We start from the raw sequence: 25534 nt of genomic DNA, 5'->3' as shown, positions 1-25534 counted from the left end.
TGTATCCTTTAAAGCAGCCTTCTTTGTTTTCTCCTATGGGAATAATTAGGAACCTACAAAAGACTGCCTACCTTTCTTACAAACTGGTGGCCACAGAGTCCCAGTGGTTGCAGGGTTGCAGTCTTTTAATAGTGGTGGCCAGGCTACCCGTAGAACTTGGTCCTTGCTCCCCTGTACTCTGATGACAGTGGTCACACCCAGCCCCTGCCCTCCATTGCCTCAGATGCTTGCTTCTGAGCCCGTTTCTAGATCCTCACCTGACTCAGGACTCGCCCATCTCTGCTCTCCAGTTTTGTCCTGACATTTCCACTAGGACGTAGAAGTAAAATGGAGCATGCTATCAGAGCTCCTTTTATTTCGTGGAGCTCTCTAAACTTGAGGGTTTGTGTGACCCTCGGTGTTCCTCTATAAATCAGTGGATTTTTAAAAATATGACTTAGCTGTTGGACTCCCTCTGCTCAATTATGCCTTTTTTTACCCATCCCTGAGGTCCTGGTTCACCTTTCTGTCTCTGCTGTCACTTTCTCTCAGCCTTTGAAGCTTGTCTAAGAACAAGGATTTTTGTGGGGGGTAGAGTGAAGGAGTCTCCAGAGAAGTGTTCTGGAGGGTACCGGTGTGCTGCAACCCGCAGGGCCGCATTGGAGGTATTGGAGTGGGGTAGGTGCATACAATGTCAGAAATCAAGCTCAGACCCCTATGCATTCAAGGCATGATCACTGACCCCTAAAAGCTGTAGTTTGTTGTGTTTTATTTAGGAGCCGCACCCAGCTATACACAAGGCTTACTTCTGGCTCTGTGCTCAGGGATCACCCCTGGTGGGCTCAGGGAACTCTCTGGGGTGCTGGGATTGAACCCAGGTCTGCTGCATGAAGGCAAGTGTCCTACCCTTCTGTACTATCTCTCTGGCCCCTAAAATTTTAAATTTTAAAACAGGACTCTGTGGAAACGTCCTCTCAGTTGTCATTTATTAGGGGAAATCACCAGGACCATTGCTCATTGTGGTCTTTCAGAACTTGTATTTGCAATTCAAGGCTGTCTATACTGAGAAACAATGCGTCTTGTATTCTCAGTCTGATAACCCGAAAAAGGGAAGAAAACAAAGGTAGGTCAGCCATTCAGAGCTGATATAAAAACATTCTGCTGAAAAGCCCATGTATGGTGCCCGTTTTCCTCCACTCTTTTAAAATTCTTCTGCATATTGGGTTCTAGCCCTCAGCTGGCAATTCCATTAGGTGTGTACTTCTGCAGGGAAGTCTCAGCTGCCCCGTCCCTGGTGTGCTCCAATCCGCTGTCACCAAAGCCTGAAGTGGCACTGGTGGGTGGAGCTGCTGTTGCACACCGTTCCTCCATGCTTTGTGGGTGGGAATAAATCTGCTGTGGAGTCGTAAGTGGTTTATGCTTTAAGATCTTGCCAAGCAGTCTCCCTGTCCAACATTTTGTTTATAGCATGTCACAGATCTCATTAATATTATTGACCTCTTACCACTTTAAAGCTCCTAAGGTAGGTGGTAGAACATAGAATTTGATCTATTTGTCACTAAATAAAATTTTTTAATTTATATGTTTGGACACGAAAGTATGAGAGCACACATCTCAAGGGGGGAGATGCGGGCGACACATATGCTCGGGCACCACATGTGCTCGGCCACATGGGCGCAAGCAGCACATGGGTTCAGGCAGCATATGCGCGCACTTCCTTTGTTCAGGGTGTCTTTTATAGGGTCTCTTCAACCTGCCCTGATGTGGGGCTTCTTCCCAGGTAAAAGCCCGTTGCTAAGGAGGTTACCAGGGAGGCTGGGTCTTCTTTCAGGCTGGACCACATTTTAATCAGATTAAGGGAGAGGTCGATAGAATTCGAGGAACTTCATGGGGAGGGTCCAACCTCCTCAGGGTCTGGAGAAGGTCTTATCAGGTCTGTTTTCTGTATCCACAGGGTGGGTCAGTCTCAGGATTCTCCTTCCCAGAGACTTTGATAATCTGTTTCATTGCCAAGAGCCTTTGCCTTTCTACCTGCCTACATCAATTCCTCTGTACTTAGAAATAACAGGGGCACTGTACCTCCCATCCCTATTAGTAATTGTTGTCTATGTTTTTTTCCCATAAAACTGTGATTAAAGTTTTTCAGCCTGTATCATCTCCTCCTTTTTCCTTCACTGTGATACTGTCTTTGTTTCCTTCATTGCGATTCTGTCTTTATTTCAGGCTAGATCTTGCCTCTGCTGGGAACACATTTCTGCTCTACATTTCCAGGTCCTTTTAGTTGATTCTGAAAGGATCAACCTGAGTTGTGTATCAGAAGCTTTCCTCCACTATGCCTATCAAACCCTCTCTGATCTATCATTCTCTAAATATTTTTAAAATTTCATTCAATAGTTGTGAGTTACAGTTATTAATAGTTGAACTCTAGCATGTTATATTTTAGCACCAGTCCCACCACCACTGTCAACTTGTCTCCACTAGTGTTCCCATATTCTCCTCCCATCATTCTCTACATCTTACAGCACAGAGGAGTCCACAATGCTGTCTAATGTTGCTTCAATTCCTATACAACTTGCTGTCATTCATCAAGTGTTACAACTGAACTGTGAACGTCTCCGAGGACAAGGCTTTCTGTTCTGTGCTATGATCTCCACTGTGTCCAGCACCATAGTCCACACTGAACAAGTATGACAATTAACCTACAGAAATGCCTTCAATATGTCAACACACCAGGAATCTTAAAATTTTAACAATCATAATTTTATAGCTTGACAAACTATTAGAACTTGATGGTGAGAAGCTTCACAGTGGTGATTAAAAACAACAAACATTTTTATCATAGATCAACTTACATTGGTTGGCCATCAGCCTTGAGTCAGGCATTTGGCCAAGAATGCCATGCATTATCTCATTTATTGATGATAAAACCCTCCCCCACTAAAGCATGGGAAACTCAGATCTATGTGCAATTGTTTATATACAATCTATAATATAATAGTAATATATAATATAGGAAATATATGTCTATATTATAAACATGAGGATTAAAGAGTCCAGTCTCTCCCACGCAATAAGCTCCTAAGGCATATTGAAATATGGGCCCAAGACAGCTGATTTTAGGATCCATTCCATCTTCCAGTACCTAGGGAAGCAGATTGTCTCTCAACACATTCTCCCATACTTTGGACCGATAAAACCTGAAGAAGTAGAGTAGAGAAGGTGGTAGGAAACAGGGATTCAATGTATGTTAGATGCCTAAAAAGCTTTACAACTTTTTTCTCAAGTTGGAGCAGGTCACTATTTCCCAAATATAAATAAATGGTACAAATATTGGAGATTAAGTGAATTGACTGCATATAGTGTCCATAAAGAAACTACATCTCATAACCTGATCTTGATTTTTGTGTTTTATGGACAGTTTTCACTGAATTTGGAAGTATTGAGAGTTGGACTTAAGTGTAGATTTCCTACACTTAGTAGAATGAAGGGGGAAAAAAATACAGTGTATTTTTTGTCCCATTTTACTTTGGGTGGTGTTGGGGGCAATATTTAGGCCGTACCCAGTGGTTCTTTTTTTTTTTTTTTTTTTTGCTTTTTTTGGGTCACACCCAGCGATGCACAGGGGTTATTCCTGGCTCTGCACTCAGGAATTACTCCTGACAGTGCTTGGGGGACCATATGGGATGCCGGGGATCGAACCCGGGTCGGCCGTGTGCAAGGCAAATGCCCTCGCTGTGCTATCGCTCCGCCCCCCTCTCCCCCCAGTGGTTCTTAAGATCACTCCTGGCAGAACTCAAGGTACTATGTGGTGCCAGGGATTGAACCAGGGTTAGTAGCAAGCACGGCAAAAGCCTTATTCCCGCACTATCTCCACCGCCCTATTTGTCTTTGGACCTGGCCCCCAAAGGGATACCACATTGCACCTAAAACATTGAAACTCTTTTACCCATAAGTTCAATATGTGCTCAAGTAAAGGAACTGTGGTAAAGACATTGAAATATTTGCCAATGTTTGAAAGATAGAAGAAAAGATACCTTAAAAAGTCAGTTTCCCAATCATTCAAACATTTAGATTTCATCTGCAGACGTGTGGTTGAAATCCATTACTCTAGAGAAAAGACACCATTTAAAATGATTGAGATATTTTAAAAGTTAACATATTTTAAAACCCACACACAAAGTCCTTGTGAGTTTAACTGTATAGGTTCTGCATTGATTATCATAGACATCTAGCTGGTAGGTGCTTTTAACAACTTCAGTTAAGAGTGCCTTAAATGAAGCGGTGCTTCCTTTTGGCAGCACATATCCTAAAATTGGAATGATACAGAGAAGATTAGCATGGGTCTGGCACAAGGATGACATGCAAATTCATGAAGCATTCCTTAGTTTTAAAAAATTTCTATTAGTGAATCACCATGAAGTACAGTTACAGACTCACAACCTTTTGTGCTTGTGTTTCAGTCATATAATACTCGAGTACCCATCCCTCCACCAGTACCCATTCTCTACCATCGATGATCCCAATATCCCTCCCACCCACCCCCAGCCATCCCTCCACCCCACCCCAGGGATGTGTAGGGTTATTCCACCCTGTTCAATTGGTCTGTGGCTCTGCCTTTGTTCCAGTACCATGCTGTTTTAATTGTTACCGCTTTGTAGAGTTGGAGGTTGGTGAGGGTGATGCCTCCCACCGTCTACTCCCTGAAGCATTCCATATTTTTGAAGATTGTGTTGATACTTGATTGTGTCAAGCCCAACTGCAGTTCTAAGAGAATTCTGGCCATTAAGAGATGCAAACGTTTTGAACTGGGAGGAGATAGAAAGAGAAAGGAACGAGTAATCAATCCAGTTCTAGGCTTTATCTGTTATTATGAAGACAGAAGTCCTGGGCTGTGTTACTGGGGAAACAATCAATGTTTTAGGATGTAAATTAAATAGTACCATGAATAAACTCCCTAAGAAGAAATTTGCTTGATTAAAGAAAAAAAAGAAAACTTTTTTTAAGTGGAAAACTCAGTTTTTGTTTGTTTGCTTTTGTGCCTATAAACTCTTGTGAACAGGACAAAAAGTGGTGGCAGGGTGGGGTGGGGGGTAAATAATCTGGACACACACTAATGTTATCTACACACAGAACTTATTTTTTAAGATATGATCCTATTTTACTCATTTCAGTATTGTAGAGAGTCACACTCTTGTTCTGTTTTAGTTTTGGCCACAACTTGAGGGGCTCAGGGCTTATTAATAGCTCTGCACTCTAGGGGACTCTATGATATGCCAGGAATCGAACTTGAGTTGACTGCTTGCAAGACAAGCACCTTATATTATAACTCTGGCCCCTACACTGATTTTTAAAAAATTTTTTATTAGAGAATCACTGCGATGTACAGTTACAAACTTTTGAACTTTTGTGTTTGCATTTCACTCATACAGTGATCGTTTACCCATCCCTCCACCAGTGCCTATTCACCTCCACCAATGATCCCAGTACCTACACTGTTTTTTTTAAAGTTCCAGGAAACCTCCTCTATCTGCTTCTTAGTACATACCTGATACATAATCTGAGATATTATCAAAATTAATTTCTATAAGATTGAATGAATAAAAAATACCTGGAGTTTTTATATAAATAGATAATGTATGCACAGCAGCCAAAGTTTCCTAAAAAATATACATAGGTAGCAGTGTTAAAAGCAAAAACATCTGTGGTCTCCTAAACTGAACTTTTCTAATATTTTATAACAACTAATTTAGTTTGAGAGGCCGCAATTCTAATGAAAGAAGTTGTAGGATAAGAAGGTTTGGCTGAAATGTATATAAATCTTTGGTGTTCTTGTAGATCTGATAAACTTCCATCCTTTCCTAAAGTTATGCAGAATAGAAAGTAGAAAGTCATATTTCAGAAAACTAAATTATACATAAAGTCATTAAACCTCAACCTTCACTTCTGATTGAGGAATTGCTGCAATAGTCAGTGAGAGCAGAGGCAAAATGAAAAAATAAATAAATGAAAGACCTGATCACATCGCACATTCAGTGAAAATGTAACTGCCTGCAAGTTTGTTTAAAGCACTTAGGTACGTGAAAAATTGCATGTCATTACTGAAAATAAGAAAGGGTCCATGGCACACAGCAGCCATGTGAATGCTGAGTTTCATATAAATTTTCAGATGTGATAGATGTAAGCGAAGTGATGGGAGGTAAGAAACAGGCTCCCCTTTAATGGTGGTGTCTTAATCTAGGTATCCTGGTCAGCCCCAACTCTCTCATCCACTGAAATGTTCACTCTTTTTCCTGACTTGGCTTTCAACCCGAGATACAGTTATATAGCTAACACAGGGAATTTACTTCTTGTTCAAAGTGGTTTTGTAACCATCTCCTTTGAAGTCTCAATAGACAACTCTTGGAATGTTTGAAATTGTCTTTTTTGCAAGGGTTATATATCCTGGAAAATGTTCTCATCTATAAAGGATGATCTAAATGTGAACATTTGAAAGGACAGTGATGCAATAATGACCTTGCCTAAGTTCACCTTCCAGCACTAGGAATGTAAAATAGAAAAGGCAACATGCTTGCAAGACCTCATAGCTTTAAGGCCTCACATTACAGGAGGAGCTGGAAAAAAGGAAGACCCCTCTCTGACCCTTAATTAACTGCCAGAACTTTGCAGATTGCTGCTGGCTTGTTAGCATCCCCATATACTTCTTAATTAATTCTAGCTGCTGGAGTTTCCCACACTATATCATTACAAAATAAGCTCTGTCTAAAGAGTGGGTTAACAGCCATGCTAAGCCCATGGATCACATCTTCTTTCATTGGACACCGTGTCTTGAAGGCTATAGTGATAAGGTTTATCTACCTCTGAGTGTTTCTGTTTTAATCAACACATCATAGGCCTGCAGTGTTGACAATGAGTGCTTCCTTGCTCTCCTGAACCAGGGCTTAAGTAAGGATTTAGTGGTGTAGCTAACTCCTTCATATATATATATATATACATATATATATATAAGAATACGAATGTTCAGAGAAGCAGCAGCTATACACCCAACACTGAATATCCGCCTGCACAGGAAAATGTGTCTCCCAGAGACATTCTCAGTTTCCTAAACTGACGGGTGCTTCAATGACTTATTCCCCTGAAACATTATACTTTTCAGTTTCCAAACCTGTGCTTGCCAGTGAGCCTAAGTGTTAATGATTTGACTTCACAGATACTGCACATGGCACCATGGACACGAGAGCCATTGGGGAAGAAAATAGCATTAGCTTTCTGGGTGATACATCAGAGTTGCTTCCATTGGACATTTCTGCATCCTTAACTTGATTCATCTCTAAATGCACTAAGGATATTTATTTTTCATGAGAAAATACCTTCAATGATGTGGCTTAAATACTGTATTTTATACATTGTTTTAATGACTTATTTTTAAATAAAAACAGAATATTTATTTATTCATAGTTTTGGAGTCTGGAAGTTCATGATCAAAATGCCCAATATAATATGTTTCCCCTGAAAACTTCCTTTTAGCTTGTGCAGGATCACCCTCTTGGTGCCTCTTTATATGACTGAGCAATCTCTACAGGGTCCACATGTATAACCTTCTTTTAACTTACTTTTTTCTCTTTGTCCTGTCTCCAAAGACAGTCACTTTAGAAGTACTCGGGGATAAGGCTTTTACTTAGGAATTTGGGAAGCAAGGATACAGTTTGTCTGGATCTTAACACTGAGAAAATCATATTCCTTATCCAAGAAGTCTGAGCAATCTTATAATTTGAGACACAGCCACGGGGCTTTCCCTTAAAGAATTGAGCCAGAAAATCTTCTGACAATTTCTGCCCTTCCGCCCCACTGATACGTTCCCTATAAATCACATGCAGAGCTGTGCAGTATGGCAGCTGTAGCTATTTAAATCTAAACTGGTTTAAATTTAATTTAAGATTTAGATCCCCTATCACCTTCATCTTATTGCTACAGGTACTACCAGTAGCAGTTCATGAAACATTCCTGAAGGAGTGGCCTTTATGATGCACAGCACAGATGCAGAACATTTCCATCATAGAGCTGCCGTTATCTTTCCTAACTGGAAGAACAGATGACAGTGACTTTGTCATCATTATCAAATGCCCTACAGCTGCCTCTTTGCGCCCAGCTTCTGCCATGTACATTGGAAGTAGGGACACCATGGACCCATAGACACAGTACAAGAGTTAAGGCTCCTGCCTTGCATGTTTCCACCCTGGTTCAGTCCCCAGCTCTATGTGGTCCCCTGAGCACTGCTAGGAGTGACCCTTGCACAGAGTCAGGAGTAGCCACCAAACACCTCCAGATGTGACCAAATCCTCTCCCCCACAAAAGTGAGAACATGGACAATGCCTTTGGACATCACAATCTAATTGTGATTTAAAAAATAACAAGATATTATATATCGGATCTGTAAAGAAAACGTTAGTGGCACTGCACTACAATAGGATTTTGGAGTAAAGAAAAGACCGATGGAAATTGTAGAAGAAACTCACGAGAGAAGACAGATATGAACTCAGTCATAGATCAACCTTTCATGGAACCTTAAGGAAAGGAAGGGATCCTTTTATAGCCCACAATCTTGGAATATTAGAAAAGCATGAAGATAATTCTCATGATGCCCTTTATCTTGGACATGCGTTAATATTCATACTTTTACACTTTCCTTCTACTTTCTGAGTTTCCCTTCTTCCTTGCCTATTCATTCTTCACTACAACTTTGGGTTTTTTCCACCACCTGGTTGATCCGCAAAGATTCCTTTATTGTTCTGCTATCTTCTTCTGGAATTGTTCTGTTTCTCTGTAATCCCTTTAACCTAAAGTAAGATGTTTGTTGCAGGGATTTCTTCACAATTACCAAATCAAATTCAGCTCTGCCTTTCCTATAAAGACTGAAGCCCAGGCTATCTGATTTTATGATCAGCAGCTTCTTGAGCACTTTCAATGTACCTAAGATCACTGAAGAACTGGGACCAGTGTTGGGACTAGGGTTGGAACCACTTGGGGCTTAGTATCTTGGTGCCCTTAAAGAAGCCATAAATGGGGAATCAACTTCTTTACTTCAGCCCTTTCAGCAACTCCAGAGGGTATAGGATGGATTAATAAAGTCTGGGGAATGGATGCCACTCCTACTTCATTTAGGAGAGCCTATGTGATGTGTTTACAAAGACAGGCCTCAATGTCTGAAGTTCTGATACTAACACTGCTATCATTGGTTCAGTGTTGTTGATTATTCAATTATTCAATATTACTATTCAACATAGTAATTTAGTTATTAGACATTAAATATTTTTGCAGTGTTTTTAATCAAATTAAAGTGACATGGGATGGGGGCAAGGCTAAGACTTGATGAAGAGTTTCCAGACATTGTATGAAAAAGAACCGATATAAGGAAAGAAAATCAAGAAATTGTGGACTTCAAGAAAATTTAAGCTATTGCTTTTTTAAAAATAGTAGAACACTCTTTAGAACATAGTAAATAAGCTACAATCTACAATTGTTATCTGTGTTATTATTAATGTTGTCTATTATTAACATCTTATTAATATAGCCAAATTGACAGGCTAATGTAAATTCAGTAAAAGAATTCATATGTAATCAAAATCTTTTGAGCCAACAGTTTTTCCTGGTTTTACTACTTGGCAAAAATTAAGTTTCCATCTAGGAATTTTCTTTGCTGAAACAACAGTCTCTGAATATTATGTGAAAGTTCATTCTGCTTTATGGTGGAGATGGTAATATGAGTCTTCCAAGGGCATTACATCTTTGTTATTTGCATTTCAAAATTGACCCTTGAGTTTACTTTAATTTACTTTCAACTCTCTTGCCTTGTCTAAAATGTTTTAAGGCAGTTCTTCTAAAGGCATAAAGCATCTTTTCAGTTGAGTCCCAACCATTGTAGTTCTAAGTAAAAAACTGAACCATGTGCCCCTGAGGTTTTAATCTAATATCTGGTTCCTTGAATTAGGGCCAACTGTTCATTTTTTAAAGCATCAGCAGATTCCAAATACAACTTTCTTTTAGCATCTGACCTTGGTTCACTTAAACTAATTGTTATCCTTTCAGCAGATTGCTTCTAAAAAAATTCAGCAACAGAAAACTTTACAAAAGAATTTTAGAGGTATATTTAAAATTCTGTGGACAATGATCTCTATTAAAATGTGCCTTTTCTATCACTCTTAATCGTGATGGTATTTATACCAGACTAAATTTAACATGTTATTTTGAAAAAAATTAATAATAATCTTTCAAGTATATTGTCTTTAAGTACACTTGTGATGTAGCAATCTACTGACATAATTTTCACTTATTTATTCACCACTATTTATCTGCTCCTCCTATATGCAAGGTTCATGCTAGGTATTGATCCCTGTGGGACCCATGGTCAGGGAGGAAACAAGAATTAGAGTTTAATGCTCTGCACGTTTCCAAAGAAGCTCTGTGAGTTACTCCGTTAACTTCACAGCAGTGGCATAGTTCTATATATGTACAAGCTCCTTTTAGCGTCTTTTCATTGGTGTTCATTTGTGTTAATATATGAAGTAGTTCTGTCAAGAAATTTAAAAGTATAGTGCTATTCCTTCCAATTAATTAAAAAACAACTTCTGTGTGTGACCTGTGGTTACATCCTTGGGACCAGGCAGCCCAAAGCATTAAACCCAAGTCTCCTGGCCCTAACTCTATGCTCTATTCTGGTCTGCACTCCATGTTGTGAGCAGTGATTGGCAATGGATTCAGAACTCACAAGGGTGATGTGTAAACAACTGACTGATGTCAAAAGATGGTTTTTAATGAAGCCCACTGAAATAATGAAGCCAACAGGATAAGCCATATCCAGAATTACAGGCTGGAAAGTGATTGCCTTTTCAGTTACTTCTTTGAATTCTTGTGATTCATCAGTGAGCCTGAATGTGAAGCTAGAATAGCATTTCCATCTCTCTCCTCTAACAGAAGGACTTCTGGTTTATCAATGGCTAGGCAGTACTGCCAGGAGGACATGAATTCCAGTTTTTTTGGTTTTTGTTTTCAGTGTATTTATTATCATGACTTGCTGGCTTTCCATGTATTGTGTTGGTGTGATATGTCATTTACCAAATCATGTATTTAAATGCTGTTTAAATTCCTCAATTAGAAGAAAATGGTGCGGAGGTGAGGGAAATAATGGTGGTAAACAAGTGAGTAATTTGGGGGGAAATGTGTGTGTCACTACTGACATCTGCCATCATCACTTGCCTTCCAGATGTTTGCTTTGTCTTTCCTTTATTCTACTAGCCATTTACTAGTCCCAAAGCATCATCATAAAGCACTCATTTGTAGGGAATATATTCAAAATGGATGAGGTGTTTCACCCAAGTCTACAGTAAGATGATTTTAACCACTGATGTTGGATCTGCTTTAAGAGGTTCTTTGAGAATTTCCTACAGAGACTGTGACTGACTTTGTCTTTCTGTAGACATGCAAAAAACACTTCACCACACAAAAACACTTTACCATGTCAGAATTTCTGTAGACACACAAAGACACTTTGCCACACAAAGACACTTCACCTAGTCAGAATTCCTGCTCTGTGACTGGTACAGGCTTATTGTTTTGAATTCATTTAGAATATCTGCCTCCTGTTCCTTCCTTAGGGAAGGTCCAAAAGCCAAGACTTTCCTCAAAAGAACCAGTCTATATGTTCTAAAGTGATGGTGTCCATAATTTTCAGTAAGAAGTATGTTTAGCAAAACATCAGTTAATAAAAGAGAGCAGCTATGTCTCTAATTTCATAATAGGTTATAATTTTCATGAAAATGTTTGCTTTTCAAAGGAGAAATTGAACTTTTTGACAGTCAATTATGATGCAATTATTTTTCACTAAACTATTTGAAAGGGTACTTCTTAACCTTGATTTTCAAATTTCTAAAATAATTCTTTGTTAATTTTTATTTTTAATCGCCATGACTTAGGTATTACAGGGAAAAAAACAGGAATTGTGCTGATAGGTTTTATAAATTAATAGATGTCAAAAGGAGTCACAAATCTCTCATTAAAATTCCCTTTTCTGCTATACCTATTCATTTCCAAGCCTGTCATGTCTAAAAAAAAATCCTTAGATTTTTTTCATCACATTTGATGGAGCTGTGATTTCTGAGGTGAGGACTTTTCTCCCCCCTTAGGTGAGGACATTTTAAAACTCATAGTTTGCCCAGAAAGGATGGAAAGGATATGTGATTATTTTCAGAGAGGAACAACAATACCCGATTTCCAAATACTGTGTAGAATCAGTAGAGGAAAAGCAAAGAACTTATGGAGAAAAAGTTGGAAAGGATTATTTTCTGACAGTAACCAAAACAAACAAAAAAAAAAGCGAAGCCAGTATGACTTGATTGTCACCAGTCTCAAGCCTTAATGTCAGACCAAGAACAGGGATGACTAGACCGAAGTGAACTCTTACAGTCTGTTACATGTGCCTCATATTGCTGAGTCTCTCAATCTATATTACTGCCATTTTCTAGTGAGAAGACTTACCAGGTTTTCAGACAGAACAAAGTTTCAATGCCCAGACATGGTTTTAAAAATCTCACCCTATAAGAAGTGAATAAAACTTGAGGGAGCTAAGAGGGTACTGCAATAATGGAGGTGAAATACAAATGGGAACTAAGCTTTCGTGGCTGGCCTTGGATAGGAGCAGCTGAATTTTTGCAAGCGTATTCATTTGTTTTCTAGATGTCTAAGAGACATCTATTTTGCAGAGTGACTCTTGCTCATTGGAAGGTCTATGTGCCTTTAGCCCAGACTTAACGACAAATCACTCTTTTAAGGCAGGTGCAGAGGTAGAGGAAATTGCAGTACTCGAGGAGTGATATTAATATCTCAAACCCTGGCAATATCTGCATTAGAGGGGAAATGAAAATTGCTATCTCTGAAATGTGGGTGGCAATCCTAGAACTTGGACTCAAACAGCAAAGCATTTGAATCCTATACTTTCATCTAACTTAAAAGCATCACAGTCCTCTTTCAACCCATACATGAAGAGTTGCACACTAACATCACTATATTAACATCCCACCCAATTATTGTGGCCTCTTTAAGAGTTTACAGGGTCATACATTAAATGAGGCCAGGTGTAAATTCCAAAATATTTTAAAACTTATTAATCTCATGAGGGCTGGAGCGATAGCCTAGCAACTAGGATGTTTGCCTTGCACTCGACCAACCTGGGTTCTATTCCTTCACCCCTCTCAGAGAGCCCAGCAAGCTACCCAGAGTATCTTGCCCGAACGGCAGAGCCTGACAAGCTACCCATGGTGTATTCGACATGCTAAAAACAATTAACAATAGGTCTCACACTAGAGACTTTACTGGTGCCCGCTCGAGCAAATGGATGAGCAACAGGATGGCAGTGATACAGTGATTAATCTCATGACATGCAAGAAATAGATAATAGCCAATCCAAAAAAGGTATGCTGGCCAATTTTTATATAAGAAATATAAATCTTTTATAGTCCAGTCTCTTCACAACCTTGACCTTGCTGAGAAACAAGCAACCTAGACCCTATAGAACGATCTAGAACAAATTTGCACAGTCAGCCTTTAAATTTTAAACAGAAAACAATTCTCCGTATCCTTTGACAGACCCCTTCAGGGCCAAGTGTCATGGAACCAAATATACCCTAGAATTCTAAGGTTTCTGTCTCACAGCATCAGCCAGTGAGGACTAATCTGTGTGCTGGAAGGCAGAAACTTCCAACCCTGAGAAGGTATCTGCTAAGAGGGGATTCTGGGCCCTCAGAGAATTGCAGGTCTTATCATTAGGCTCTCTTAGAGAGAACAAAGGAAAGAAAAATGCAAGTCAAGAAAGCATTGAATAATGGGGCTGGAGTGATAGCATAGCAGTGATAGCATAGCGGGTAGGGCGTTTGCCTTGTATGCGGCTGACTTGGGTTCGATTCCCAGCATCCCATATGATCCCCTGAGCACCGCCAGGAATAATTCCAGAGTGCAGAGCCAGGAATGACCCCTGTGCATTGCCGGGTGTGACCCAAAAAAAAAAAAAAAAAGCGTTGAATATTCCCAAAGAGCTATTTCCTGCTTCTTAAAATGAATGGCCCACCAAACTTAGCTCATTTTCAGCTAAATAACCTCCTTTTTCAAGCTCCTTTACCGCGCATCAATCTCTGTAATTTAAGGGAACATTGGCCCTGTCCATGGAATGTTCCTCAACAGACTTTGCCCTGTGGTTACCATTTTTATTACCATTTACCTACCCTATGGCTTGTTTGTTTGTTTTTATCTCTGGCCACTCATTTAGTGGTTTCAGATTTTTTGGGTAGTTTTTTGTTTTGTTTTGTTCTCAGACACTTGAGAGATATGTCACCTCCTTATTGAGAGCTTAATTCCACTGTGATTTTGAAGATGGAAAAAAAGGGCTTTAGAATTGGACACATTTAAAGAAAAGCAAGTAGACTGAGACTGCCTCTGGGGTACACATGACTTCAACTCCCCAGGAAAATTACTGTGCAGATGGCACCAACACTAGGAAATGGAATAGAAATAGTCCATAAAAAAGTGGAAGTCAAAAAAACTTGGGGACTTATGGTCCATGACGATGGTAACATCAAAGTACATGTACCATGTAATGAGTGACCTTGAATCCAAGCCTTTTCCTCCAGCCTTGGGGCCAGCTGAGAAGAGCACTTATTTTAGAGCAAGGTGGCCTTGAGTCTGAGTCACAGCTCCTCTAATAATTGGTTGCATGATCTCAAGCAGCCTCCTTGTGCCTTTGATCCTAAACATCATTACCTATGGAATAGAAATAAAAAGACATGATAGAGCTTCAAAGATCCTGTATACATATATTATTCATAAATGATACTGCTGTGCAAAGTCATCCATTCAGAGTAATACTCATCAGAATAAAACCCATATTCAAAAATTCAATCAGACAACATGTGGGACTATTTCCAGATGGCAAAGCATCATGATTTTTTTTAAGCTGCAAACTTTAATTCTATTTGCAAAAGAGAAAGAGAGCTTGATCAAGGAAGTCAGTATGACAGCTGTTGTCAAGAGTATCACCTACCCAGCTCCTGCAAAATAGAAAATGCCTACAAATTGGAATTGGGTTAAGTGGTGATAAAATATGGGTATTTGAAATACTGAAATTGATTAATAGCTTCCTTAAAAATGTCAGAGTCAGGGCTGGAGCAGTAGCACAGCAGGTAGGGTGTTTGCCTTGCACGCAGCCGCCCCTAATTCAATTCCCAGCATCCTATATGGTCCCCCAAGCACTGCCAGGACTAATTCCTGAATGCATGAGTCAGGAGTAACCCCTGTGCATTACTTGGTGTGACCCAAAAAGAAAAAAAATAGTCAGAGTCTTCACATTTAGATTTCTTTGGATTAAAAAAAATTATAATACAGTTGTGTGTCTAGATTCTTGTTTTTCATTCAGCCCCTCTTCTCCTGCCTGGATTGGCACCTGGTCCCTTTTGCAGCCTTGATTCAGGACAGTGGGTAATGACCGTGATTGCTGTGACATGTCTCAGCTTCTGAGGACACCTTCCCACTGGCACTTCATTCTGTGGCCTCTCAGGCAATTCTGGGTATGTTTGATATCCTGTATGATAGCAATAAAGAGTTTATATGATCCTAATAAAGTGCCACGCTTGGAAGAACTGAGGGAGAAGTACAGGGAGAAAACAAAGAAAGTTCAGAGACTGCATGCCCCAGTGAGTTCATCTTCCCTTTTCAGCGTGGCGATTTTAGTCATTTTATGTGCACAGTTTTATTCATATAAGAAAGGCAGGGAAAATTCAATTTCAGAAGTTTCTAAAAAAACTTGACCCTGCAATGCCTGAAAACATACTGTACATTATGTACAGCCTTGACCTGCATTCCTTTCTTCCTGGCAGCTTTTCTATTGAATCGGATTTTTTTTTCTCTCTTTTTTAATATCTGGGAGCTGTGGCATTTTTAACAGAGTGCATCATTTTGGAGTAACGTTCTCCTGAGGTGGGCACCGGAGATGTATAATTATATCCTGTGGAAAATGATGGTGGTAGGACGGGTGGGGAAGGAAGTTATTGAATCACAAAAACATGTTTCCTATTCAGAAAAAAAAATGACTGTGTGAGGGATGTTCAATTTCCGTCTGCTGTGTGCCCAGGGAGAGTGCAGCATCTAAAAGTGGAGAAGTCATTGGTATTCACTAGAGCTTGCCTGGTTTCATTTTTATTGTTTCAGAGACTTATTATTCTTCCAGAGTGGTTCCCAGGTTTGCTGCCTTTTCTTAGTATATATGAGCTCAGGTAGCCAGAGAAAACACTTTAATTACCTTTTAAGTAGAGTCAAAGTATGAGTATATTTATGAAAATTCTAGCCGAAGGTGCAGTGAGACCATTAACTTAAGTCCCAAAAACACATAAAATGTTTCTTGTAATAAAAAGTCCATAGTTGGTGTATCAGATTTGTATCTGCATATTAAAAATCTTCCATAAGTACTAAATATTGCCTAAATATGCATATGTATTTAAGATTCCTCTGCAAGAAGTATGCTGGGAGTGTGGGCCTTCCTGGTCTGTCTCCCAGGCTTGTCCTTACCTGATTGCTCCTGGAAGGGGAAGTCATCAGATGCTGCAGGGTGGTTTGAGCTACACTTTCCGGGCGCTGCTTCCACTCTCATCAGGCTTTTGTTTCAAAGCCGTGCCCATGAGCGGGTTGAATTGGAGTTTAGTGAACCTGCTTATAAATTTATGGAACAAACTAAAGTGAGAAGTTGGAAAGGCCTTGGGGCTGGCTCACCTTTGAACATCAGGAGTCCCGTGAGCACAGACAGCCGTGAAAGGCAGAGGAACCCGCTGTGTCACTCAGAAGCCAGACCGGAGTAGAAGCTCAAAAAACAACTGATGTCTTCGAGGATATGACTTTTCCCTCAGCACCAAGAGGATTCAAAACCTGCATGAGGGACCAGAATGATAGCACAGTGGTCTTACCACGCTACTTTGCACATCCCTGAACTCAATCCACTGCATCCCGTATACCAGTCCCCAAGCACTGCCATACATGGTTCCTGAGTGCAGAGCCCGAAGTAAACCCTAAACATCACCAAGTGTAACCCAGAAAAAGAGAAAAATAAATTTTTTGGTTTTACTGTCAGCAAATTTCATATTTGTAGTTGTTCTCTAAATGTGACACATTACGTGATGGTTACTTGCTTCCTACGTCTATTGGTCCAGAGTAAAATCCTTCCCAAGGAATTAAGTAATTCAATTTACATCATTTTAAAAGGATGCATGTCAAACCATAACACCCAAAAGGAGAGAGCATGTAAGAGGGAATATGTCTGCCACAGAGGCAGGGGGTGGGAAAAGGTGGGGGTGGTGGGAGGGATACTGGGAGCATTGGTGGTGGAGAGTGGGCACTGGTGGAGAGATGGGTAGTCCAACATTGTTTGACTGAAACGTAATCACAAGAGTTTGTAAGTCTGTAACTGTATGTCACGGTGATCCATTAAAATAATAAATAAATAAATAAATAAATAAATAAATAAATAATTTTTTAAAAAAAATACATGTAACCTTTGACCTTTTTTAAGATGAAAAAAGTAAGTAGATAACTAAAGAATCTTTTGTTTTACCCTCCACAGAGGAAGAAATCACGTGAGAAACTCATGTGAAATTGTGCATTATTTTGCTTAAAGCATTAAAAGAATAATAGCCGAAATGTCTTTGAAAAGGACACCATAGAATAACATCCGTCCTGGTCCCTGGGGCCATCCAGGAGTAATACCCGGAGCAGGGGCTGGAGTAAGCCCTGAGCACTGCTGGGTGTGGCCTAAAACAACAAAGCAAAGGAAGGAGAGCAGACAAGTGGGCCCCGGGCTGGTCTGTTGGAGCTGCTTGTGGTCTTTCTTCCTGCCGCTCAGCTCAGCTGTCAGTGAGGGAGCCATTCCCTCAGAGCTAAAGCTCTCCTGGGGTTGGCAGGAATAATGGGCTTCATCAGTTGGCAAGTACTTCTCAGTGCCCCCTCTAATAATGCAATGTACCTGGGTAGTACCTGGCTTCCCCCAAATGAAACTGTGCCAGGAGGGAACACCAGGAAGAACTGGGATGTAAGGAGGTTGGGTATATTTTCCTGTTTCATTGTTATTTGTATGTTTCCTGATCACCAATTGAATGAAAACAATCAAATGTAAATAACTGTTTTTAAGAGCAAGGGCTATTAGAAGTCCTGTGATTACCACAAATATAAGGAAGCACAGCTGTGAGGTGAGCACTGTCCCTACAGACAGGACTTTCTCTTCTCTTTCTCTCTCTCTCTCTCTCTCTCTCTCTCTCTCTGCCTCTCTGTCTCTATCTCTCTCCCTCTCTCTGTACACACACACACACACACACACACACACACGCACACACACTGTGGACATGGATCTATTGGAAGAAACCAAGGTGTCAGGAACCTTCTTCACTTTCCTGCAAAAAAAGCAAAATTCAAGTAGGCACAAAATACAAAGGGAAGTGAAATTGATAATTACATCATGACAATGTCAATGTCGATTCAATTGTTATAAGGGAAGTCAAATAATAGTTATTACTCAACTGTAAAATAATTGTCATTCATGGGGTAACAAAGACTTCAGAAAAAGTATGACTTTATAATCCCTGAAGCTATTTTTAAATGTATGCTTTATGGCAAAATAGAAGTAATAATGTTTAAATAAATCTCCTGATCATGTAATGGTCTTTTTCTGCAAGGAATTAACTAAAGGTTTTCACTCTCTATATATCTATTGCCTTAAACTATTAAAAACCTGAAAATGTTTTCACTTGTATTTCTCCTGCTTCATACAAAGCATGACACTTCAACTGGTAATACATAGTAAGAGTCTTTTAACATAACTAAGTATATAGTAAACCTGGTCCAAGTCTGCTCCATGTTTCATTTTCAAAATGATAATTATAAAAACTGAGAAGAGGTATCAAGAACATTTGTAATTAAAACACTGTAAATCAGGATGGGCAAATTAAATTCTGCCTGTTGTTATCTTGTTCCCCAGCTGCTTTGTGTTGCAGAGGCCTGAGTCAGAGGGAACACATGGGCACAGGTCTCTGTTTCCAGCCGGCTCTGTGGAGTTGAAGCGTACAGTATGAGTCCACAGCGGGTCAGGATAACAGCACAGACCTTGCAGAGTGCTGGGGAATGGAATGGGCCCAGAGTGCTAGTGCAGACTCTCCCATTCGCTTGGCAGTCCCACACAGACGAATCTGCAGAAGTAAAGCTTTGTTTTTGATATCAGAGCCTAGTAGACTGCCACCAGACACTGCAGATGCTCATTCATTCCGTGACTCATGATGGAACTCCTACCACGAGGACTCGCTCTGCACCAACAGAAACTGATGAGCCTGCAGTGTCTGCCCTCAGGGTGTCCAGTCTGATGGCAGAGACCATTGTGGCTAAGCTGAGTGCTGCCCACCGAGTTTGCAGGCACCGTGGGCTCTGTGAGAACTGTCCCACTGCAATAATATCACAGAACAGCTTAGCTAATGAGGCACCTCTGGTCCCATGAAAAGGAACAATAAATAGGTTCTCTTGACTCGTAAACTAAGCAGTAAATACAGTTGGTCCTTGGATAATATGGGATCGTGGATCCATTAATATGTGAATTTTCTTGTCAACAATATAAGTGTTATGTCTTGATTAGTATAATTAGTACTAAAGTTTCCTGATTTTTTTTTCCTGGCAGGAAAAGGGAGGGGCAAGGGGGTTGTTTGGTTTTTGTTTTTGTTTTTCTATTTCTTTGTTTTAGGGATTACACCAAGCTGTATTCAGGGCTTAACTCCTGGATCTTGTGCCCAGGGATCACTCCTGGAGGGGTTCAGGGGCCATATGGGGTGCCAAGGACCAAACCCAGGTCAGGTGCAGGCAAGGAAATCAACCTACCTACTGCTGCATTTTCTCTTTGCCCCCCTGATTATTTTCTTACTAGCAATTTTTTCTAGTCTAATTTACTCCTGCAAGCACTTAATAAGTATATGGTACAAATATTAATAAGTATGTTATGCATATGTCATGTGAAATAAGTGTTAATCAACTTCTTTTTATAAAGCATCTGGTATACAGCAAGCCATTAAGTGATTTAGTTTGGAGGAAGTCAACATTATAATGAAGTTTTTCAAGTTTCCCTAGCTTGGAACCATCCTAAAGCATGTTTGAGGATGTGAGTTCTCACCCCTTGTTCTCAAGCCATTTCAGAATGGTACTTTCATTTATCGCTCCATCCTTATGCATTCATCCTCTGTCCCAATTGGTGGCAAGAATTATAAGAAAAGTTATTGCAAAGATAGCAAACCAGTTTTACTAAATGCTTCTACCATCCATCTTCCCATTGCATCATTGTTAGCTGACCGTATCAAGGTAAAATGGAATGTGGACAAAAAAAATGAAGAAAAATCCTAGATTTCTTTTTTCCTTGTCAATTAATAAAAGAAATATAAATGATTGATAACATGAGGTTAAATACCCTAGCTATAATAATTCCAAATTCTTGAATAAGTGGACATTAAAACTCCATTTAAAAAATGAAGAGAAAACTCTAGCTAATGTATTACAGGATTTTAAGCTTATAGTTATGAAATCTTAGCTTGCCTGCCTGTAGTAGCAAAAAATAACCTTTCAGTTAACAATTGAGAGAAAAAAAATATTTTATATCTCTTAGGAGAATATTCAAAAATGGTAACATAATTAAGAAATTGAAATGCTCCAGTTTCTATATTAAATACAAAAGTGGGGGAACATAGCTATTTTTATTGGGTTGTGCAGATAAATTTGGGTTTCCATCTTCAGACCCCATATGTGTTTGGTACATAGTAATTAAAGGGGTAAAATTAAATGAAATAGTTTACTAATCTATTTTTCATTCCTGCAAGTATTTTTTTTCTTCTTGGCCCTTGTTACAGATTTTTTAAGACCACGGTCCAGCAGTGAGATCCCTGTGTTTACTGCATCAAATTGTAATTCTTTGTGTCACTTTTCTCTTTCTTCCAGAGCTTTTTTGAAGGGCAGTCTGCACCATGGGATTCTGCTAAGAAAGATGAGAACAGAATGAAGAACAGATATGGGAATATCATTGCATGTAAGTGTTGACAATGTAATTGTGCAAGGGTATAAACTTCCTTTTCACGTCTGCTAAGATTGACCACCAGCCTCATGTGGTGAGAATTTACAGCACAATTACCACCTTGATCCTGTTAGAAAAGCAGGTATTATAATTGTAATTAAAGAAAGAAAAACTCCCTAAATACCCCCACTATGTCAATGTGTCTTTCTATGGGGCTGGTCTTACATTTAGATTTAAAATTTGGGTAGCAGGTAATGGTAAGATGCCGAGAGGAAAAATAATGCATTTTAGAAAGAGGAAACATAATAATCCTAATGTTTCCCAGCTGCTACATGAGCATGAATAGAAATAATAATGCACGGCACAGCTTAGTGCAAGGAGCTCAGAGTTCTGAAGCAAACATTAACTCATTAATCCTGCAGACACTTGGGTTAGGTAGGTCAGTAATAGCCCCATTTTAAGGACAGGAAGCTGAAACTCCGAAGTTAAATGATAGTCCCCATATCACAACACTCATTAGCAAAAGAGCTAGGATTATATCTCAGAAATTCCCTGTTCCTTTGAAATGGAATGTTACCAATCTATAATGCCTTGGACAGATTTTAAATCGAGCCCAACCTCATTAATGTTCCGTAACGATGCTGAGATGCCTGGTAGATTGATGAGCCTCCTTTACTCAGGGCTGAAGCTGTTCATTCCCCAGCATTAACGTGCTCTAAGTCATACATGACTGCACCAAGGTACTGACAAGGTACTAGCAGAATTCATGCTATTTCAAAAGATAAGTAAAAAAAAAATTTTTAACTTGAAAACAAAACAATGTGAAAATAGACTTGAATGGCTTAAGTATTTCAGGAGAGCAATCCATTCGCTTTATTGACTGTGAAAGTGTGGTGAAATCTATTTCCCTGAGTTAGCATTGCTTAGTAGGACAGTATAGATTCTATAGCAGATGCCCTAACAGCCTTGTCTGCAGTTGCAGAAAGTTCTGTGTCTGCTCTAAACAAGACATTGACTGAGAAATCATGTGAGCCTGTGAAACGTGGCTTCACCCGAGGATTTGAATCTTAAATTTGTTTTAATTTTAGTAATATTGAACATGACTAGTACATAACACTGTTCTCTAGTTAGGTGGAGACAGTGCATCTCCACATGTTTTATACTAAAAATAGGGGTGGGTTTTCATGGGATATATTCTAATCCTCTTTAACTTTTCACAAAGCTAACCTATTGGTTTTCGAATGACAAGTGCTAACTTGGTAAACTGACCTGATCATTTTATTTATTCATTTATTCATTGTTTTATTTAGGCTCTGTGGTTTACAAAACTGTTAATGTAGGTTTGTTTGTTTGTTTTTTAACCCTTCAGTCCTTAAGTACTGTTGAATGTGTCCCAAAATAAAATAAGGAAAAAAAACAGCAAAATATCCTCCCTCCCCCCCCGCCCCACACACACATACACATTAACAATATTGAGGACCAGAGAAATGGCGCACGGGTCACAGGTCCATGCCCTTCATGAGCATACCCAGCCCCAAACCCAGCACCACATGGCCCTGCAGAACTGCCACTTGCTGCCTCCATGGCACCTCTTTGGCAGGTCCCCGCATTGTCATGAATGACCAGTTAGCTGAATTATCCTCAGGAGTGCACTTGGACCCCACAGAACTTGAGAGGCACGCCAAAACACTCTTTTTAAAAAAAATATTGAGGAGCCAAGGAGTTAACAGGGTGAAGGGTAGAAGCATTTGCCTGACTCTCATTCAGTCCCCCCAGCATGTAATGAACCCCCAAGCAGTGCTGAGTGTAGCCCTCGAGACTCCCAGGCACTTTCACGTGGTGCTTAGAGAGCCCAAACTCACCAAGTATGGTCTGGTTGCTCATGGTCACATAGGACCAAGTCACGCCACAGCTGCAGGCCTAGAAGCCAGACTTCTGTTCCAGTTGGTCAAAAATCTCTGGAATAAACTCCAGGGCCCTAAGTACTATTTGGGAGCACCCCTAAAAAGAAAAGACAAGCAAAACAATATTGATTATAGTAGCGAAACCACAGCGGGTGGGGCATTTGCCTTGCATGCGGCCAACCCGGGTTTGATTCCTCCGTCCCTCTCAGGGAGCCCAGCAAGCTACCAAGAGTATCCTGCCCTCACGGCAGAGCCTGGCAAGCTACCTGTGGTGTATTGGATATGCCAAAAACACTAACAAGTCTCACAATGGAGATGTTACTGGTGCCTGCTCGAGCAAATCGATGAACAATGGGACGACAGTGCTACAGTGCTATACATGCATGTATATACATATATACAGATATATGTATGTATGCATGCATATGTATATGTATCTTTTCTTCAGTTTTCTTTACCTTTCTCCGACTGGCTGACTTAGTAAGTCATTTGAAATGGGAAAAAGAATTTCAGCATTTGGAAATCTTGGCTTCAAAGTAGCGAGCTGGTTGATAACTGCAGGCACTCCCTCTGCCATTGTTTGCACAACCACAGCTGCCCAATAACCCTCCCCATCTTGTGCCACACACCAACTCTGTTCTGCTCCAGTCCCTGTGTCTGCCTGTCATTCCTCCTCATCATCTCCAGGGCTGATTTTCTAGCCCTTAGTCTCCATCTGGGACCCACGTCCTTGATTATCTTCTCATCAAATGGCTTGTTTCGTACTGTCAGGAAGAAGGTACAGGTCTCCTGGCTCTTCACTTCATCTTACCTCTCAGTCTTCATGGAGTCCAAAGACTTTTCCCGCTACACATGTCATTTTTAAGTAAAAGTTGCATGTATTTCAGATGGTCACATGATTCTTTCCTATCCAAATGCAGGGAGAAATAACTGTTACACCCAGAGAAGTAGCATCTGATCACATGGTTACATATATTTTATACTTGGTGAGAGCAACTGAAATCTACTGTCTTCGCCAATACACAGATCCAGTACAGTATTAGCAACCAAGTCATCATGCTGGACATTAGATTTCCACCGTTCTTCATCCTTTATAACTGCCGCTCAATTCTCTCTAACAAGCAGGTCCCAGAGCCCCCAACTGCCCTTAGCTCCTTCGCTGCTTCTGATCCTGCCCCTCCTTTCTGCTTCTGTGTACTTGAGTTTTTCAGATTCCACATGTAATACCATGCAGGGTTTATGTTTCTATCTCTAGCTTATTTTATTTAGCATGATGCATTCCGGGTTCATCCCTGCTATTGCTGATAGTTATCTTTTCCTCTAGTTTTCCACTAATTTCTAAAAAGCTCTACCTGTCTACATTATTTATACAGTTGTCCATAAGACTCAATTCTGGCTTACCCTGAGATTTTGATCACTCAGTTCACCTGGCTGACAGTTATAAGTGCATTTATAACAGGATATCCAGGTCCTCAGTTAAGATTCTTAATTCACCCCAGCTAAATAGGATGACTCTGATATCACATATGGGTTGTGAAAATATCACCGCTCCTGGCTTAAATCCTAGCTAGCCATGTCTGGTGCCAGCCCTGGCCCACTGTCTGTCTGTCAGAACCCCCAGGTTGAGCTGTTTCCTAGGGAGTCCTGAGTAAGCTGCCCAGATAAGTTCATGAATATTCATTTCAGACCTGCTTTATCTGAGGCTCTCTGTGTGTCTTTAGTTACAGAAGTCAAGAGAAACTGTAGATACTTTTAGAATCATGGAAGGATTTGAGGAATGAAAATAAAAGAAATATTTTTTTCCCTTTGGTGGAAGGTGCTCCCAAGCACTGCTCAGGGACCCTAAGGTCCCCATCAGTGATTCTCAGCCAACCTGGCCAAGTGGTCTAATGTTCTCGCCCTTCCTTGGGATGCTGCTCAGAGCTCTCAGTGTTGGGGGCCGCCAGGACCACTCAGGAATACTAGTGGCATCTGAGACTACACCTAATGGTGCTTAATTGCCCCCTGGTGGGGATCAAACATGGGGTATTATGCATTGAAAACATGTGCCTTGACCCCTGATCTATACCGCTGGCCATAAAAATACTTGCATAAATCACACTTATGTGTATGCACAGTTGCTAGTTACTTGACAGACATGGAGAAAAGTATTACCTTTTCCACTACCTGCTAAAATATATGTAAATACAGGGTTCATTGCAGGAACTGGGAATCCTGCTTCATAGAGTTCAGCCTAGGGAATAACACCACTTACTGGATTGAGAAGTTGGGAAATTAGTCGGCCTATCTTAGAAATTCTTGTTAGTGTTTTTCGAAGAACATAAGAGGCGCTTATAATGATGACATCCATTGTTTTGCAACAGCGTTTGCATATAAAATGGTTTCAATGGTGCTTAAAAGCTGTTTATTGGCTTTTGCTCTTAAGTAACTCAAAGTTTCCCCTTATTTACACAATAAACTTGCTGAACCAGCCCTTTCCAAATATAAAATCACATTCCATCCACCACTACCAGACCACACTACATGCCCCCCTCCA

General features: G+C 40.2%; 1 protein-coding gene and 1 non-coding gene across 12 annotated transcripts in view; both read left to right on the top strand.

The window, feature by feature from the left end:
- PTPRM (protein tyrosine phosphatase receptor type M) overlaps positions 1–25534 on the top strand; it is an 853909-nt gene that overhangs the window by 717635 nt on the left and 110740 nt on the right. For all 11 annotated transcript variants that reach the window (XM_055126601.1, XM_055126595.1, XM_055126600.1 and 8 more), the window contains one exon: positions 21022–21109. In XM_055126601.1, coding sequence (XP_054982576.1) covers positions 21022–21109 — 88 coding nt within the window. The remainder of the gene's footprint in view (positions 1–21021; positions 21110–25534) is intronic.
- On the top strand, positions 4261–4368 carry LOC129402826 (U6 spliceosomal RNA). The gene has a single exon (XR_008628867.1). It is a non-coding gene; the product is annotated as a U6 spliceosomal RNA (small nuclear RNA).

The sequence above is a fragment of the Sorex araneus genome, chromosome 2 (genome assembly GCF_027595985.1).
Source record: "Sorex araneus isolate mSorAra2 chromosome 2, mSorAra2.pri, whole genome shotgun sequence".
NCBI classification, from domain to species: Eukaryota; Metazoa; Chordata; class Mammalia; order Eulipotyphla; family Soricidae; genus Sorex; species Sorex araneus.
Note: the sequence above shows the minus strand (reverse complement) of the source record. Positions and strands in the feature narration are given on the sequence as shown.